This window comes from Halichoeres trimaculatus, unplaced genomic scaffold (assembly GCF_033239565.1).
Source record: "Halichoeres trimaculatus isolate MK-OKI-2021-1 unplaced genomic scaffold, fHalTri1.1 fHalTri1_scaffold_2, whole genome shotgun sequence".
Lineage (NCBI taxonomy): Eukaryota > Metazoa > Chordata > Actinopteri > Labriformes > Labridae > Halichoeres > Halichoeres trimaculatus.
Window position 1 is genome coordinate 35,817,434 of NW_027437180.1, and position 16,790 is coordinate 35,834,223.

Sequence of the window (16,790 nt, forward strand, 5' to 3'; positions counted from 1 at the left end):
TATTATTATTATTATTATTATTATTATTATTATTATTATTATTATTACAAAGCCTTTAAAAAAATATAGAGAAATTTTAAAGTTCTGATAAACAACCAGAGGAGGGCAGCAATACGCTGCTAATGCGTCTAGTCCGCTGAAACCAAAGAAGAAGAAGAGGTGAACTTTACTAGCCGGTATGCTAACGGTGGTAGCATAGAGAAACAGGTGAGGTTTGCTAATGTTTAATGGAGAACGACACTGAAGTTTGGACTTTATTTGATAAGTTACTGATTATAGTACCCTGCCTTCATGTTGGCTTTACAACTGGAACATATTAAAGAATAATAAAACAATAGTGCAGATAAATAACTCTGAGGAGTCAGCGAGCTGTCACTAACGTTTGGCTAGCTGATAAGGTTTCCAGAAAGTGCTGTTATTAACCTGGAGATAAACGTGTTCGCTGAAGTTAGACTCAGACAAAACTCGGAAAACATGGAAATAACAGAACCCACGAAGATGACAAGAGTGGATATCTCCTTTATCAGTCCTTAAGAAAACGTTACATTCAGGTAAGAAGAGTTAGCATGTGTAGCAAACTTAGCCAATGACAGCTGCTCATCAGATACAAGCTGGATATTGAATTCTTAATTTAGTCTGCTGATTGTTACTGTCCTTCTCTTACAAATAGCCTGGTTGTCATTGCTTGTTGTTCCAACAAACCGTCATTCTGTTCACTTTACTCTAGAGAAGTGTGACCGGATTCAAGTTACTTTTAATTCCAAGACTTTCTTTAAAATAGTTTTAGAAATGCGCCTCGTTGATTTTAATGTGTTTATCTGTCCTTGGACAGCGTTGGCTGGATTCAACCAGAGTGAAAACGTCAACAGAGAGGGAGAAACTGGACTCAACCGACTCAGCGTCCAGGTCAAGAATGGAGTTAGCAGCGGTGAGTGCACCTGCAGTTAGGGTTTCCAGATCTGACAGTTTTCAGCCCAAACACAACTAAAAACAAGCCCAAATCTCAACCTCGTTTGAAAATGATGCCTAATTGTACAGATTCACTCTTTTAAAAATAATGAACTGACAATGAGGGTAAAAACAACAGTTTTTTATTGAAATGTGCAAGTTTTTTTTTTTCACAGAATAGCAACTATTTTGTTTTTTTTTCCAACCCAGCATGTTAAAAAGGACACCTGCCCAATCTGGCGACACTATTTGCAGGCATTATTTTTCAAAGTTAAGATCAGTTTTTGTCAAATAGTTTGTAGGGTGTAATAAAACTGAATTTTGCATTCATTTTCTGATATCAAGAAAGGTTTGGGATGAAAATAGGGATGTTGTATTCACCAATTGTACCATAGTGTAAGTGTGTTACATGACCTTACATAACATATTATAAGAAGTAATTCATTGATAACTTGTTTAAAACAGAGGTCAAGCTAGTTTTGAAGTGTTTTTTCCCAGATCAGGTCAGGTTAGCCTTGCTATATCTGCTCATGTGTAAAGAGTGTTTATATCACAGTGACAACCATAAAATCAGGCCTGCTTTTTTTGGTAGCAACACCCCTCACACTGGTCTTTTGTCCCAAGGCTCATTTATTTGAAAACTACACCATGTGGAATCTCTGTTATTGAAATAGAGGGTTTGATACCTTGCTGCTCTAGACCTAGCTTTTAATTATTAGACTCTGAATGCTTGAGCTGTATTTCTAACCAGATGGCGAAACAGTCTCCAGAACTAAATTGTTCCTGTGACCCATTGTTGGTCTGTGTTCTGAGGATGCATCTTTCTCAAACAGCTTCAGACTATCATTAAATACTTACCTGAAGAGGATCTTTTGACACATATATAAAACTAATAGGGGACATATCATGCTTGTTTCTCCTTTTCACTATGCCAGACTAGGATGCATGTAAAGCATTTCTGCCCTCAGTACAAGTCATTTAGTTCCTTCATTGCCCCACAATAGCGTTCTGAATATTCTCAGTTTAGGCCATTCTGAAGATCTCGTTGAAACGCTCCGTTTCCAGAATGACCTCCAGTAACCTCACAACGTCACAGCCCTTTGTGCTCTGATTGGTCGGTTCTATCAGAGGGGCAGAGGGGGTAGAGCCAGGGGGGCGGTTTTCGCAGCATGGCAGTATTTACAAAATCGCCACATTGAATGGAGCAGACCGAGCGAGTTTGCTGTTTGCCAAAACTTCACCGTAAGGCATCGATAGCACTAATAAAATGGCAGAGTGTAGGATACGTCCTTTTGTATTGGACCCCGAGTCAGACCCGGACGGTTCTGCAGCTCAGGAGGAAGAAAATCCACCTGGACACAGATCATCTCAGGACGCTTCAGTGTGGTGAGTCAAACCGGTACTGTAACATGTATAGTTTATACGTTTATATTCGGCTCTTGGTGGGTGTATCCCTCTGTGGCGGTTGTGTGACTAACTGACATCACAGAGGAGGAGCTGCTTTATCAGATTACTCCAATAAAAAAAAAGGATCCTCGTGTCGTCACAACGGTCAAAAAATCTCGAAGCCAAATGTCAATGACCTATTTTCAGAGGCATCAAATCTCGTTCTAGGGTATCAGAAAAAATACAATATCTCATTTTTTGAAAATTCAGGGGGTGAAAGGTCTCGTTTTCAAATTTATTTTATTATATGTAATTGTTAAATCAGGGATCAGCATGATATGTCCCCTTTAACTAAGATGCATTATAGAGGACTTTTGCCCCTCTAATCAGAAACATCCAGCTTGCAGGCCTTACATCTGAGAAGTACTGTCCCCTCCCCAAAGTAGGGCAGGCTTCAGGGATTCATTTGTAAACCCAGAACTAAATGTAAGGCAGGGCCAGAGGTATCTACTGAGGTAGTCATCGTCTAAAATAAGTAGATTTTTCAGCTAAGTCATCCGGAGATTTAGACATGGCGGGGATTTGTGTCTTTCTTTATTACCACTGTCGCACGGGAAGTGACGATTCAAGCGACCAATCAACGGTCTGCAGTGTTGTAGCTCCGCCTTTCGAGAGCGGATCGGTTCAATCTGGCACCCATACGGAAGGGTACCAGAAAAGTAGGCCGGCTCGTCTCGGTTTTGGGGGATCCGTCCCGGGATTAGTCGGTGGAAACGCCTTAAAAAGCATGCCGTACCGAGACGAACCGGACCGGACTGCTTGGTGGAAACGCGGCTTAACAGTTTGTGAATAAGCATCAGGCTAGATATTGTCCGACGTGGCCCTTGAATGGGTGTTTTATTTTCTTTTTTTCCATGTCGACACTGTTGATTGGAATTTGTTTCAACACACACATTAACAATAAAGACAATTAAAAAAAATATATCAAATAAAATCCACCTGTTATATAAAACAGTCTCATAAAATTGATCAAATAATAAATGAATAAATACGGGCGCTTGTGGCAAGATGTAGCAGAAGTAAGATACAATAAAATTGCCCCTAGATAGATGATAAATAGATAAATAGATAAATACTGGGCATTGGGATTTTGGAAAATTACTGTATGAACTCTGTCTTTTTCAGCATTTCCCAGATGGGAACAGTGGAAAAGTTTGTGAGAGTGAAAACCTAAGGCAGCAGAAGTATTTGCACAGTCTTCAGTCGAACCTCAAGGACACGCTCAGCTGCCTTTTTACATGGTCATTAATTACATTTGCCTATTTGCTGAAACACAGCTTGTGATGAAAGTCAAACTGCTGGCAGTTTATCAGTCAACAACAGTCTAATCTCACGCCAGGGCTAATAAGGAATCTGTACGCTCAGATTTGGATGTTAATCCTCTGCAGCAGTGATTGTAACGCTGCTGTTTTATAGCAATTCTATTTAACAGATCATGATTTTTGTGACACAATCTGACCCTCGTCAAGAAAATGATTTTAAGATTGTTTGGTTTGTGAAGGATGGCGTTTGAAATGCATTGTTTAAACATACACACACACTCTGGCACTTCATGACTCATGCTATTTGACAAAGATGCAATTTAACAGTGAGCTTTGCAGAGTGGGGGGAGAGTGAAATACAGATGTGTGAGTGTGTCCCTGGAAGATAAAGATAGAAACCCATAGAAAAGCGCGCGCTGGATTAAGCTTCTGCTTTGGCTGTGAAACGGTAGGAGGGAGGAGGGGGGAGGGAGGATGGATGAGATGCAGGAGAGAGCTCATTGTGGGTCGGCGGGCGCGAGAGAGGGAGTGAGAGGAGAGATGGAGGTTTATTTCATAATATGCTATTTCCAAAGAGCAGCTTCGCAGTAAGACAGCGGGGTGACGGAGGGCAAAATGCAGCAGAAACAGGATTCTCAGAGCCGGGCCCCGAGCAATCTGGGGAAGGTAGGAGTGTGTGTTTGTGAGGAAGTGCGCACATGAAAGTGGCACATGTGTGTTTGTGTAGGGGCTTCTTGTAAGCTGCTTTCAGCGGCTGGACTATAGAGAGAAGCCACTGCAGGAGGTGGAAATTTAAGTCAGTTTATTGTTGTCGTTGACAATAATTTCTTCATGTTTACATTCACATGTAGACGATTTCCCTCTCTGCTCCTGTTTCAATCCCTTCTTGTGTCTTTGTCCATGAGGCATGTAACAACAAATACTGTTGAGTCTCAGTTTAATGCAACCCAACAGCTCCTGTGTGTGTGTGTGTGTGTGTGTGTGTGTGTGTGTGTGGGTGTGCTGCTGTGTGTGTATGTGTGTGAACTGTCTCTACACATCTCCATCATCTTCACTTGTGGCAGCCTGACCTCTGCTCTGAGCTTCAAGCTTGTTTTTCTTTACTTGAAATGTCATACAAGCATATTTATGTTGAGATGAAAGCCCATCAAATGTAAGAATAAGACGATTTTGTGGTTTTAAGGCACATTTCTGTTTTGTCGGAGTGATTAATGCAGACTTTAGTGTCTGTAGGGTGTGAGATATTCAGGAGATTTTACATTTCTGCAATTTCCCATTAAGCCTTACACTGTGACTAATTCCTTTTTTGCTCTCTCATCCTCCTACTCTCTCCCCTCTGTACAAAAACTGATTCTCCTGCCCCTTTCTCTTTCTCTGATGTGTGCTTTCTGTCGCCATGTCACCCCTCTTCTCTCCTGCGTCCTCTCTTTGCCTTTCGCCTCATTTCCATCCTCTGTCTCCTCTCCTCTTTCTCTCATTGTCCTCAGGCTCACCCGGCGCTCAAAGCCTTCATGTGCGGCTCTCTCAGTGGCACCTGCTCGACCCTGCTCTTCCAGCCCTTGGATCTGGTCAAAACACGTCTGCAGACCCTGCAGAAAAACGCGAAGCCGGGGTGCGTGTGCACACAACAGCTCATCTGATGCAAACATGTGCCTGTGACATTTCTCCTACATGCCATCACATGCATTCATACCAGCATCCCCCCTGATAACACTAACTCAACACGGTCTCCAGGCACAAAACAACACACACACACATATACATACACACATGCAGCATGGCAGGTCAGCATTTGCAGGCAGTGCCAGCCTGAATCTGCTGTTCTGACCCATATAGGGCAGTTAGTCACACCAGCAGCATGTAATCAAGCTGTCAGGCTCTTAGCTTGTAATTACTTCCATTTTGGGGTTCAAACAGGAAATGTTGGGACAAAAAGTGGATTTGATTCAAAGAGAAACTTGCAGATTAAATATTCCACACTGCAAAAAATGAAAGCTTATCAAGTGTTTTTGTCTTATTTTAAGCAGAAGTTGTCTTATTTTACTTGATATGAGCCACATTTCAATTTCAATTAAGTTTATTTGATAAGGAGGGACAGTGTACATTCATACACACTTTAAAAAAATAAAATGTAATTGTACCCAAATCTAGCTACCTAGCTAATTTCCATTAATAGTCCCCCCAGCTAAAATATAAAAACAAACAGGTTAAAAACAAAAAAAAACAAAACAAAAAAAAAACAACAACTTAACTTTTTTTTTACTGGTTGCAAGCAATTTAGACCTCAATTTTTGTCTTTAAATAACTTGAAACAAGACATTTTTCTGGAATGGTCAGGTGAATTTGGCTCTTATTAAGTCTAAAAAGAAATTATCTACTGAAAATAAGACAAAATTACTTGATAAGATTTATTTTTTTTTGCAGTGCACCACATCAACCCAAAACCTTGTTGGAAAATGATGTTTGTTAAAAGTTAATCACTGGTTTTATATTTCACAGGACATAAGAAATTAGGGGAAGTGTGTATGTTTAGTATGTTAAGTATTTTCTTTCTGATTTTGTTTTATATAATGTACTGGTGTCTCTAAGTCATCACTCAGCTGTCATTAGCTGGTTCAAAATGCCAATGCATGGTTTTAAACGAATACTCGCCATTGCGAACACGTTACCCCTGTTGTGTTTGCTCTTCACTGGCTTCCTGTTTGTTTTAGAGTTGATAATAAAATGTAACTTTTTGTTTTTAAAGCCCTGTGTTCTGAACCCCCCTGGAGCCTTATGGTCCCCAAACCAGCTCTTCCTCAAAGTCCCCAGAGCAAGAACTAAACACTGGGGTGTTAGGGCCTTCTTGGTCGCTGGGTCCAGACTCTGGGCTTTTTAAATCCAGGCTTAAGACCTCCTTATTCAGACTGGCTTTTAACACTCAGTAATGGGCTGAGATATTCTTGTTATTATCATCGTGTTGTTATTATATTGAATTTGAAGTGTTTTGTTTTAGTGTTGTGGATTTTAATGGAAATCACTTTGGTCACCTTGTGTGTTGTAAAGAGCTCTACAAGTTAGAGTTGATTGATTGTATCAAGATGTCGTCTGTGTCCTCCCTCCCTTCCTTCTCTCTCACACATACATACGCACACCTCTGTGAGTTTGTAAAACAACATACTGATTTAACATGATAGAGAGCAACACCACATAAAACTCAAACATGCTAATACTGGCTTTTAGCAATTGTAGTTTGTGTACCATGGCCCCAACTGCTTTTTAAAGCTTTTGATACGTGCAAACAGAATCGACAATGCTGCGATGACAAAAAAATGAAGCTGCAAAATCTTGAACATTGGTATTACAACATTTTCCATTTTCCAATAAATGCTACAATTATTCTTTCATTACTGTGACTTGACAGTGACTGAACAGATTGATTCACTGAGTCTTTGACCTGCAAGTTGCTCTCAATGTAAGGCTAATGTTTGGTTATTATTGCTCTATGATTTAATATTGTTTTTAATTTTAGGAAATCCACAAAACTTTTCTGATTTACTTAATGTTTGTGTCTCTGAATTGGAGTGTAACATCCCCTTTAATGTCTTCCTGCAGTGCACCAAAGGTGGGGATGTTCAGGGTTTTCATCAATGTGATCAGGACAGAAAATTTCTTCAGCCTGTGGAAGGGAGTTTCACCGGTAAGCACTGAGCCTTTTCAACATTCAAAACATTATCTGTCGTTATGATTTATTTTTTTTTGCACAGATTTCCTGTCACCTTCCACTATTATGTTTGCTTATTAATTCAAAAAAATACTTTATCCACAGTTATTGCACTGTCAAAATGAATGCATATTGAACTTGAATCAGACTCTTTAGAAACGTTTTCAGCTGATGTCACGTTTAGCGCTCACTCAGAGAGGATAAAAGCTGAAATGTCTCACGCTCGTGTCTCTGTGTAACAGTCTTTTGTGCGCTGCATCCCTGGGGTTGGCATCTACTTCAGCACCTTCTACTCCCTGAAGCAGCATTTCTTCCAGGACCGGGCGCCCAATGCTGGCGAGGCCGTCCTGCTCGGAGCCGGAGCCAGAGCTGTGGCTGGTGTCTCCATGCTGCCATTCACTGTCATCAAGACCCGTTTTGAGGTCAGTGGTTGTTTATTTATTTATTTATTTTTGGGAAACTGATGAGTTGAGCTGATCTCTTATGTCTCTATATGTGCTGTTTCAGAGTGGCTGTTACAACTATGTGAGTGTGGCTGGAGCTCTGAGGAGTGTGTACGAGACGGAGGGGATCAGGGCTTTATTCTCAGGGCTGACTGCAACGCTTCTCCGAGACGCTCCGTTCTCTGGCATCTACGTCATGTTCTACAGCCAGGCCAAGAAGACGCTGCCTCAAGGTGAGACACACACTGCTTCAGCCAGAGGTACTCCAAGACACAGCAAGTTCTTACTGACACATTTATAAACTGTGAACTAGGGCTGCACGATTATCGCAATCGCAATCGCAATCGCAATCGCAATCGCAATCGCAATGTCAGCACACGCAATTACGTAATCGCAAAAGAGGATATCGCAATCGCAATCGCAATGTCAGCACATGCAATTCAGATTTTTCTCCATGATAACCAAGCAAGTCTGTAGACTCATCATGACACAACTTTTTTTATTAAATCGCAAGCTCAATCGCAATCGCAATATTGTCCACCTAATCGCAAATCGCACCTTTTCCCCAAATCGTGCAGCACTACTGTGAACGTAACACAGAATTTGTTAACCTGCTTTAAAGGTCCCATATTCTGCTCCTTTTCTGCAGTTTAATGTGGCTCATTGATGTCCTCATGAATTGGTAGTAACATGTTTTGGTCCAAAAAGCCAATAAATCAAGCACAGCAGCATTGTTTCCAGGCTCTCATAGCCCCTCTGTTCAGAACGCTCTGATTTAGTGGGCGTGACCTTCATGTGTAAATGAGCCACCGCTGATACCGCCCCGCTCTTCAGCGTCACTGAAGGCGGTGCCACGAGCTCCAAGTACACAATGTTTTGAAAACAGGGAAGCTTGTTTACCGTAACATTATAGGCTAAAACAACAGGTTAACCGCAGCTAAAGTTAGCAAGAAGCTAACACAGAGACAGGGGGGACACTGAGGAAAAGCTCTTACATCTGCTCCACAGCACACAGCATTTAAAATACTCACATTTCCAGGGTCCGGGGTTTGTTGGTGGATGGTTGGTAATGCACCTGGATTCAGGACCAGTCTATTCTCTAGCCCTCTGTTGGACTGTCCAAAGTTGGAAAAGCAGTCGGTCATGAGGTGACTAGCACACACATGCACAGTTTTACTGAGTGTAGCTGGAACATTTCCTTGATAAATGAACTCTAGCCACTTAGTCTGTCTTCTTCTGAGATGGGAGGCTTGGGCATGGAACTATGTGGCTTTTTACAGCCAAAAACAGAGCAGTGATGGCTCTTCATCTTTGGCATTCTCCTCCCTGCTGCTGGAGAGATTTTCCCCCAGATGCGGGGAAAGGAGTGGGTGGGGAGGGGGTTCGGGGTATCTGCTCTGGTGGACCAATCAGGTCAGACTTGCTCCTGATTGGTCAGAAAAGGGAATCGCTGACGTCGGAAAATCCCCAAAATCCAAAAAGCTTGTTTGCATGATTTGGGACCTTTAACTGATTTCCATGATAAAACGATACGCTGTTCTTGTGTTTCGCTTTTATTTTGATTTTTTGGGTGCCTATTTGATTTAAATAGTGATTCTTCGATATTTGCGATTTTTGTGATTTTAAGTTTGCTTTTTTAACACCAGACAATGTGAGAAAGTTAAATGTTGATGTCCGCAGACTATATCAGGAGCCATATTTTCCCATTTTCCTTCCTCTTGGAGTGGTAACACACGGCTGTTGTTATCATTAAACCTGGCATATAATACTAAATACCTGAGACAAAACTTGTTTTTTTCATGCTCCTGAAGATTTTAAATCCTGTCAAACCCCGCCTTTAGCACATCTACATCCTCAATCGTCGTCTTATGTTGCCTTGTTTCCTCTCTCTCAGAGGTGGCGTCCTCGGCCTACGCTCCTCTGGTGAATTTCGGCTGCGGGATGGTGGCAGGAGTGATGGCATCAGTGGTCACACAGCCTGCAGACGTGGTGAAGACTCACATTCAGGTCAGCCCGTCTCACTGGGGCACAACGGACGCCATTCGCCACATTTACAAGGTGCGTGTGTCCTTACTTCTTACTGCATGTGCTTTTCACTTCGCCTGAATTTGGCTTTCTGTATGTTAGAGTTGATTTGTGTCATGGGGGTTTTTAATTTTTTCAGGGAGGCTGTGTTGATTATTGTTGCACGTACCAATCTTTCCTGCTCTGTCCTCTCTCAGGAGAACGGCATGTCCGGATTCTTTCGAGGGGCTGTACCCAGGTCTCTGCGACGCACTCTCATGGCCGCTATGGCTTGGACTGTCTATGAACAGCTGATGGCTCGAATGGGCCTCAAATCCTGAAGAGCCACTGAAGTATAGGATGAAAGGATAAGAGGAGGAAAGATGTGGATGGAGTCAAAGTGCTTGAACCAGCAATAACAAGATTTTTAAAAGAAGAACCCAGAGGATAAGTTTCTGAAGAGTGAGAGCAAGATGAGTGTGTGAGTGTGTGTGTGTTTGTGGTCTATTGGTATTTAAATGTTGTGAAAATGTGCCTGTTTGTGTCTGTAGGTGTGTAAGTTTACACCTGACACTCGTATAAATCTTGGACTGGAGTGACACTCCCTGCTGTGAAGTGATCTTATTCCTCCTCTCGCTGTTACGTTTTAGACACTCTGATGTGCGGCTAGCACTTAAAAAAGAAAGAGAGCCTTTATCTGTGTCGAGCAGCGTACTTCCTGTGAGAAACCTTTTGTTTTTAAAATGCTGTGAGGGTAAACGGGACACTCAGCAAGCTGGTGTCCATCTGCTGAAGCAACCAAAAACAAAGCACCACAGAGAAAGGAGCCTGCCGTGTAGCCTGAAACATGCGTTAGACCGAGCAGTGTTTCCTGTTTGCAAGGTAGCGCGCAGGCTGAGACGTTTTATTTCAAGCTTGGACAATCACAAACACAGACAGAGCTGCATCTTGGGAAGAAAATCACAACACAGCCGTTGTAGCCATACTACTCAAAACTATGCTAATCTAAAGTTTCTGTAAATCTGTGGTGCAATTTATTCTCTGTCAAAAACCAGGCATGCTGTTTCAACAAAGTAATAATCACATCAGGACAAATACACTAGAAATAGCACTTCAGCCAGATCAGGAGTTTGGATTTTTATGAGTTTTGTAATTAAAATGCTTATTTTTTTAATATTTTATGAGGTCAAAATCAGCAGTGCAGAGAGCATTGTTTCCTGTGTTTGACTAAGCACCTTATTATTTGACTTTTTGTCTAGGCAGCGCTTTTAAATCTGACTATCGGGGTACATTTTTAGCCTTTTTTTAATCTTTAAGATTTTGTTGGAGTGAGTCACCCCCAGCTTTTAAATGAGGAGACTGCTAGCATGTCTGAGGAATGATTAGCTCGTCATTGACTTCTTTGTTTATAAATGTTGAACACAACCCATATCTGCACTTAAAGGACGTGTACATAGACAGTTTTGTCCTGCCTTTGTAGATATTGGACTCCATACAGAACTAACAACCATGATTTATTTGCTTGTTGATGTGCTCTTTGGTGTAAATATTATTTATTTTAGATGATTTAAGATGAAGGTATTCTATTGAAAAAGTGTCAGGACATTAAAGAGTTCAGAGAAGATTCTTGATGTAAAGAGAGAGTTTTTTTAACAGATTATTCTGTGTTAATATGTCTTTATTGGCTGGTAACACACTCACAGTACGATGAAACCGTTTGAGAACATGAGCTGATTTCAGTGTTTTCTGTGCCACACGAACTGTGTCTTTGAGTGTGCCGTTTATGTGCCAACGTACACATGAAGCTCAGATAACTTCATCTCAACACCACTCCTGTAGTGTCAGTCTGATGTTTCTGTCACTATATTGTAAATGGTCGCTGTTATTGTAAGTATTTGGTCTGTGCATGTGTTTGCTCAGACAGATGCTGTGCCTGCTCCTGCTTGTTTTTAAAGCCAATTAAACAACTTTGTTTTTAAATGAAGCTGGACTGTGTTCATACTTTAAATTAAAGGCTCTGTGAGGACTAACTGTTAGGTGTTGATTGCAGTGACAACTTTCATGCCACAATGTTACTGGTACTCACAGCCTGGTGCTCTGAGTCGTGGCTGTGACATGTGACATTAGTGAATCCTGGTTGTATCCTACCACTGCTCATCTACCAACTCCAACCTCACCAATCAGAGCTAACGTAACCTCACTCTTCATTTTATTGATTTATTGGAGTTTGATCAGACCACTGCAGAATAACTGCTGCATGTGGGTTGGAATGAATCATTATCATTTGATAAAACTTATTACTTGATAAGACTGAGGTGTTGTTTATCAGCCCTGGTTCAGCAGGAATAATGACACGTCTGCCTCTTGTAAAAATGTAGGTGTCATCTTCGATGAGAACCTCAGTCTGAACCAGCCTGTCAGCCTAGTTGTACAGTCTTGTTTTTTGCAGCTGAGAAAAATATCAAAAATCCGGTGGTTTTTATAAATCTCGAGGTTGTCATTCATGCTTTTATTTCTTCTTGTTTGGAGTACTGTAACTCTCTGAACATATGTTTGAACCAACACAGTGTGCAGAGGTTACAGCTAGTCCAAAACGCAGCAGCGCCACTCCTCACAGGAACCTGAAGGAGGGAGCATGTCACTCCCATTTTAGTGTCTCTTCACTGGCTGCTCATGAATTTTAGAATTCATTTGAAGATTTTATTGTTGACTTTTAAAGCACACTCTGGTCTTGCTCCAAAGTACATTTCTAATCTCCTCAGCCCATATGTGCCATATGTGCCCGGTCGTTAGGGATGGATACCAAATTAGGTACTTTTATAGGTACCAACCGACTTATGTCATAAGTACCGGGTACTAATTTAGGTAAAATCAAAAGGTACCATGTTTAGGTACCTAAATATATCCTTGTGACTGTGAGGGAGTGGAAGAGTAGGTGATTTTCCATTCTGGACATGAACATGGCATTTAAAGGATATATATTGAAGAATAAATATGTTAAATTGAAGAGAATTAAAATTCTATTATTGATTTATATTTTTTATCACATAAACACACAAAAGTACCGAAAATTGGTACTGTTAAGTACCAATACTGATTGACAGATACCGGGTATCCGTACCGTATTGTTTCAAATGTGAAAGGTACCCATCTGTACTGGTCATAACCTGAGGTCCTCAGCCAATGCTCTGCTTGCTGTTCCAAAGTCAAAGCTGGGGACCAAAGGTGACCGGGCTTTCTCTGTCAGAGGTCTCACCTTGTGGAAGGAAATCAGAGTGGCTGACTCTTTGTCCTCTTTCAAATCTCTTTTAAAGACACATTTTTATTGGTGTTCTTTTACTGGAGATTCTATCCAAGCATGTTTGATAGTTGAAATGCTGCATTTATTTTACCTTAAACCTTTTTTCTTTCACGGTACCTGGGCAAATTCTTGAATTCTTATCTTTTGTAGTTCTAATCTGTTTTAATGTTTTTAATGCTTGTATTTATTTATTTTTTTATTTTTACACACACACACATATATACATAATTTTATAATAATATAGATTTTTTATTATTATTATTGTAATTGTTGTTGTTGTTGTTTTTATTAACACAAACAGCTTAACCTGTGTTTTAGCCTGCGCTCTATCACTCTCATGTTTAGCTTTCCTCTGCTTTGACAACCTTTTTTTCTTTTTGTCATTTTATCTCCAGCGTCAAACTTTACTACAGACTAAAATCAAGAAAAAGGACAGATCTAACTTTTCACTGCCAAACTTTACCAGCAAGCAGTGTCATTGCTGGTCAAGTGGAAAATCTGTCCCCAACATCATATACTGACAAATAGCATTTTGGTATGATTTGCTATCAATCCATTCTAAATCATGGCTCATGAAAAGGAAAAAATATAAAAATGAGACTATTTCGAGATCACTTATAAAGCCTTTAAGAGATCAGCATTTATTTATTGTTGATTTTGCTTCAGTCAAAGGTAGCAGTTAACACACAACAAACAATAAATTAAGCATTAAAACCGTATCAGTAAACTACTTATGACTAAAATTTGAAGTTACCAAACACAGCATGCTGTTAAGAACCACACATCTGTTTCACATGGTTTTTGCATCTAATAAAACATCCTCAAGACTTCAAAATGGTTAATTAAAGATATATGAATCAAAATGAAGCATCAGCCTTGTTTCATATGATTTTATGCTTCAACTTTGTCGTTAAAAGTTTTCAAAAAACTAAACTCAAACTGAAATCAAATCAAAACTTATCTACCGTTTCTATGGCATAGAATTTGTAGTTGTCAGACTACCTCATCACACATTGAGACAAGAAAAAACATTTAGTCAAAAATCTATATCACAGTAGAGAGGCTGAACTAGTTCAGGCTAAAACTTGAACAGTGAGGACGAGATTCAGTAGCAGATAAAGTGGTGTTCCTCCTGACAGTCGAGGTTCCTCCACACCCCCTCTTTAGTCAAAGCTCCACAGCGTCTCCGTACTGGACACTGGTAGTCCTGGTCTCCTTTCAGCCAGGCATCATACACCAGAGGATCACCGTCCACCCACATCCAGGTGTCTCCCAGAAAACGCAGGCCGATCCACACGGGCTCAGTGATGTGCTGCTTCTGCATCTCACTCAGGGCCAGGAGCTTCTCAGTCTCTGAGTGTAGGCTGGTGAGCTCAGTGTGGGTCTCTCTGCAGTGCTCCAGGGCCCCCTCCCAGGTCTTCTTCACATCATCCACGATCAGGTTGAAGCAAAAGAAGGAGAACTCATTGTACACCCCATCTGATGCATACCATTTGTCACCGCTCCAGTAGACGTGAATAAATGTATGGTCATATTTATGACAAAACTTCATGAACGTAGCACACGCTCCTCCTGACCACTTCCACGTACTGCATCTGCTGGGATCCCTGTAAAGGCCGATCCATCCTCCAATCCTATCGCCCCCAAAAAACCTTCTGAACACCTCATCCTCCAACTTGTTGGTGATGGGAGACAGGTCAGTGTGGTTTTCCCTGCAGTAAGCCTGGGCACTCTGCCAGGTTCTGTAACTTCCAATGAAAACGTGTTTTGCAGACAAACTGCCCAAACTGAAAAAGATGAGCCCCAAGCAGAAGAGTCTCTCCATCCTGGTTCAGTCTTTGCTTGTGATGGCTGCAGGTCTGTTTCTTTTTACTGAGTCTGAGGAACAAGAAGAAATGTTTGCATACATACAAACATTACCTTGGATGTTTTTTCAAGCTATTAAAATAAGCTCCATGGAACCAAATTTTTTCCCGAATAAGGTGAGGAGGTGCTGCTGCTTTGCCTATCCTGTGGGTGAAACAAATCAGACCAATGACCCTTCATTCTTTCTTGTACTTTTAAATTACCAAACTCTTGATTTTAGTTTGTAAGTCACATCAGTATTTAGCTCTCATTTTAAGGGCAACAAGCACAAAACTTCCAAAACTCATACGTTTCTATCTTGAGGAAAAAGTCATTTTAAATAGTGCTGTCAGGCGATTAAAAAAAATTAATCTAATTAATTACAGGATTTGTAATTAATTAGATTAATTAATCACATTTTAATTTCATATCTGCTTAAGGTCCCAAAATAAAGAATTTGAATTCCAGGACATTAAAATTACATTAAAAGACATTAAAAATCATTTTAAAATAAGGTGGGAATATATACAACACATTTTTAGGTACCCTGAGGCATAAGGAACAAATGAAAAAAGTTTTATGGTTCTATCTTTACAAAAGCTACACAGTCCTGCACCTAAGATAAGCTGATTCGATTTTTAGGACGGGTTTTTGCTTCTGTCACAGGTTTACTCGATATGGACTCCATTTTCACTGCAATATGAACTTCTATACTTCTATGGGGTCAGGAGAACCAGGGCTAAAGGCTAAAAACTGTGAGGAACTATGTACAAAACACTTAATTCAAGTCTTGGATCAAAGAAAAGTGAAGTATTCTCAGTTTTACATGCTCTGAACACACAAACTGTTGCTCATTGGTGCAGAGCAGCCCCAAGCTGAAACATGACACCAGGAAGATGGAAGCAAATTTTCAAAGAATTCTTTAGATTTAAATTCAGGACAAATATCAATTATTCATGGCTTGTTCAATGCAGTAAAGAGTGTGGAATTGTCTGTTTTTACAGAATTGAGCTAGAGCAAACGGTTGATTTTCTGCAGATTTTAAAAAAGGACATGTGAATAAACGAGATGTGGACGGCAGTCCCCCCAAAATCACTCTCGCTTCCTCCCCGGTTTAAAGCATGTTGCTGACGTCATGTGTGATACATTCATGGACCGTCGGAAAAAAGAGTAGATTACAGAATTTGGTAACCCTGAGACTTTGACGCATTACAGGGCCAGTAAATACAAGTAAACCAAAAATCTTTCAATGGAGTTTACTTAAAATGTTGTTGTGACTTAAAATTATTTTCAAGAATTATATCATATTTAACTGATTTATACTCTTTCTAGCTGTAATTTATTTATTTCTGTTTAATTATTAGAAATTAGTGCTGTTTTTGTTTTTTGTTTTCTCCTACTTGGCTCTGATGGAGCTGATATTTCAGGACGACCCTGGTACGTTTTATCAGTCAGTTTCCTGGGTATAAAAGACACAAACAGAAACAAGAAATCAAGCTGTATATCCGTTTTGTACAAAAAACAAAAAAACAGGAAATGGCTTTATCCTGCATTTGGATAAATGCAGGCAGTTCACTGAAAGTCCGGTTCTCCAAGCCTGCCAGAGGAGTTTTATTGTGAAGGGCACAGCACTGTCGGGCTTCAAAGCCCCGCCTACTAACAAAATGAAATATTCAGTGGAATCATTATTTTTTTGTGTTAAAAAAAAGAGGAAAAAGACTAATAAAACTCGATGACATCCTGCCTTTTATTTTCACCTTCTCGCTCTTGGAGCCTGTTAATCCGGACCAAGGTACGTTTTATCAGTCTGTTTCCTGTGTATAAAAGACACAAACAGA

General features: G+C 40.4%; 1 protein-coding gene across 3 annotated transcripts; it reads left to right on the plus strand.

The window, feature by feature from the left end:
- The first annotated feature begins 127 nt into the window (after positions 1 to 127).
- On the plus strand, positions 128 to 11,770 carry LOC141805069 (mitochondrial glycine transporter B-like). Of its 3 annotated transcripts, none has more exons than XM_074689776.1 (8): positions 128 to 207; positions 833 to 928; positions 5,144 to 5,268; positions 7,251 to 7,335; positions 7,602 to 7,781; positions 7,867 to 8,035; positions 9,697 to 9,860; positions 10,025 to 11,769. In XM_074689776.1, the coding sequence occupies exons 2-8, from the start codon at positions 914 to 916 to the stop codon at positions 10,145 to 10,147; spliced, it is 861 nt and encodes a 286-aa protein (XP_074545877.1). In that variant the 5' UTR covers positions 128 to 207; positions 833 to 913; the 3' UTR covers positions 10,148 to 11,769. The 3 variants fall into 3 exon arrangements, with proteins under 3 accessions (XP_074545877.1, XP_074545866.1, XP_074545859.1); XM_074689765.1 differs by having other exon boundaries at positions 130 to 551; XM_074689758.1 differs by lacking the exons at positions 128 to 207; positions 833 to 928 and adding an exon at positions 4,142 to 4,322 and having other exon boundaries at positions 10,025 to 11,770.
- Positions 11,771 to 16,790: the final 5,020 nt, after the last annotated feature.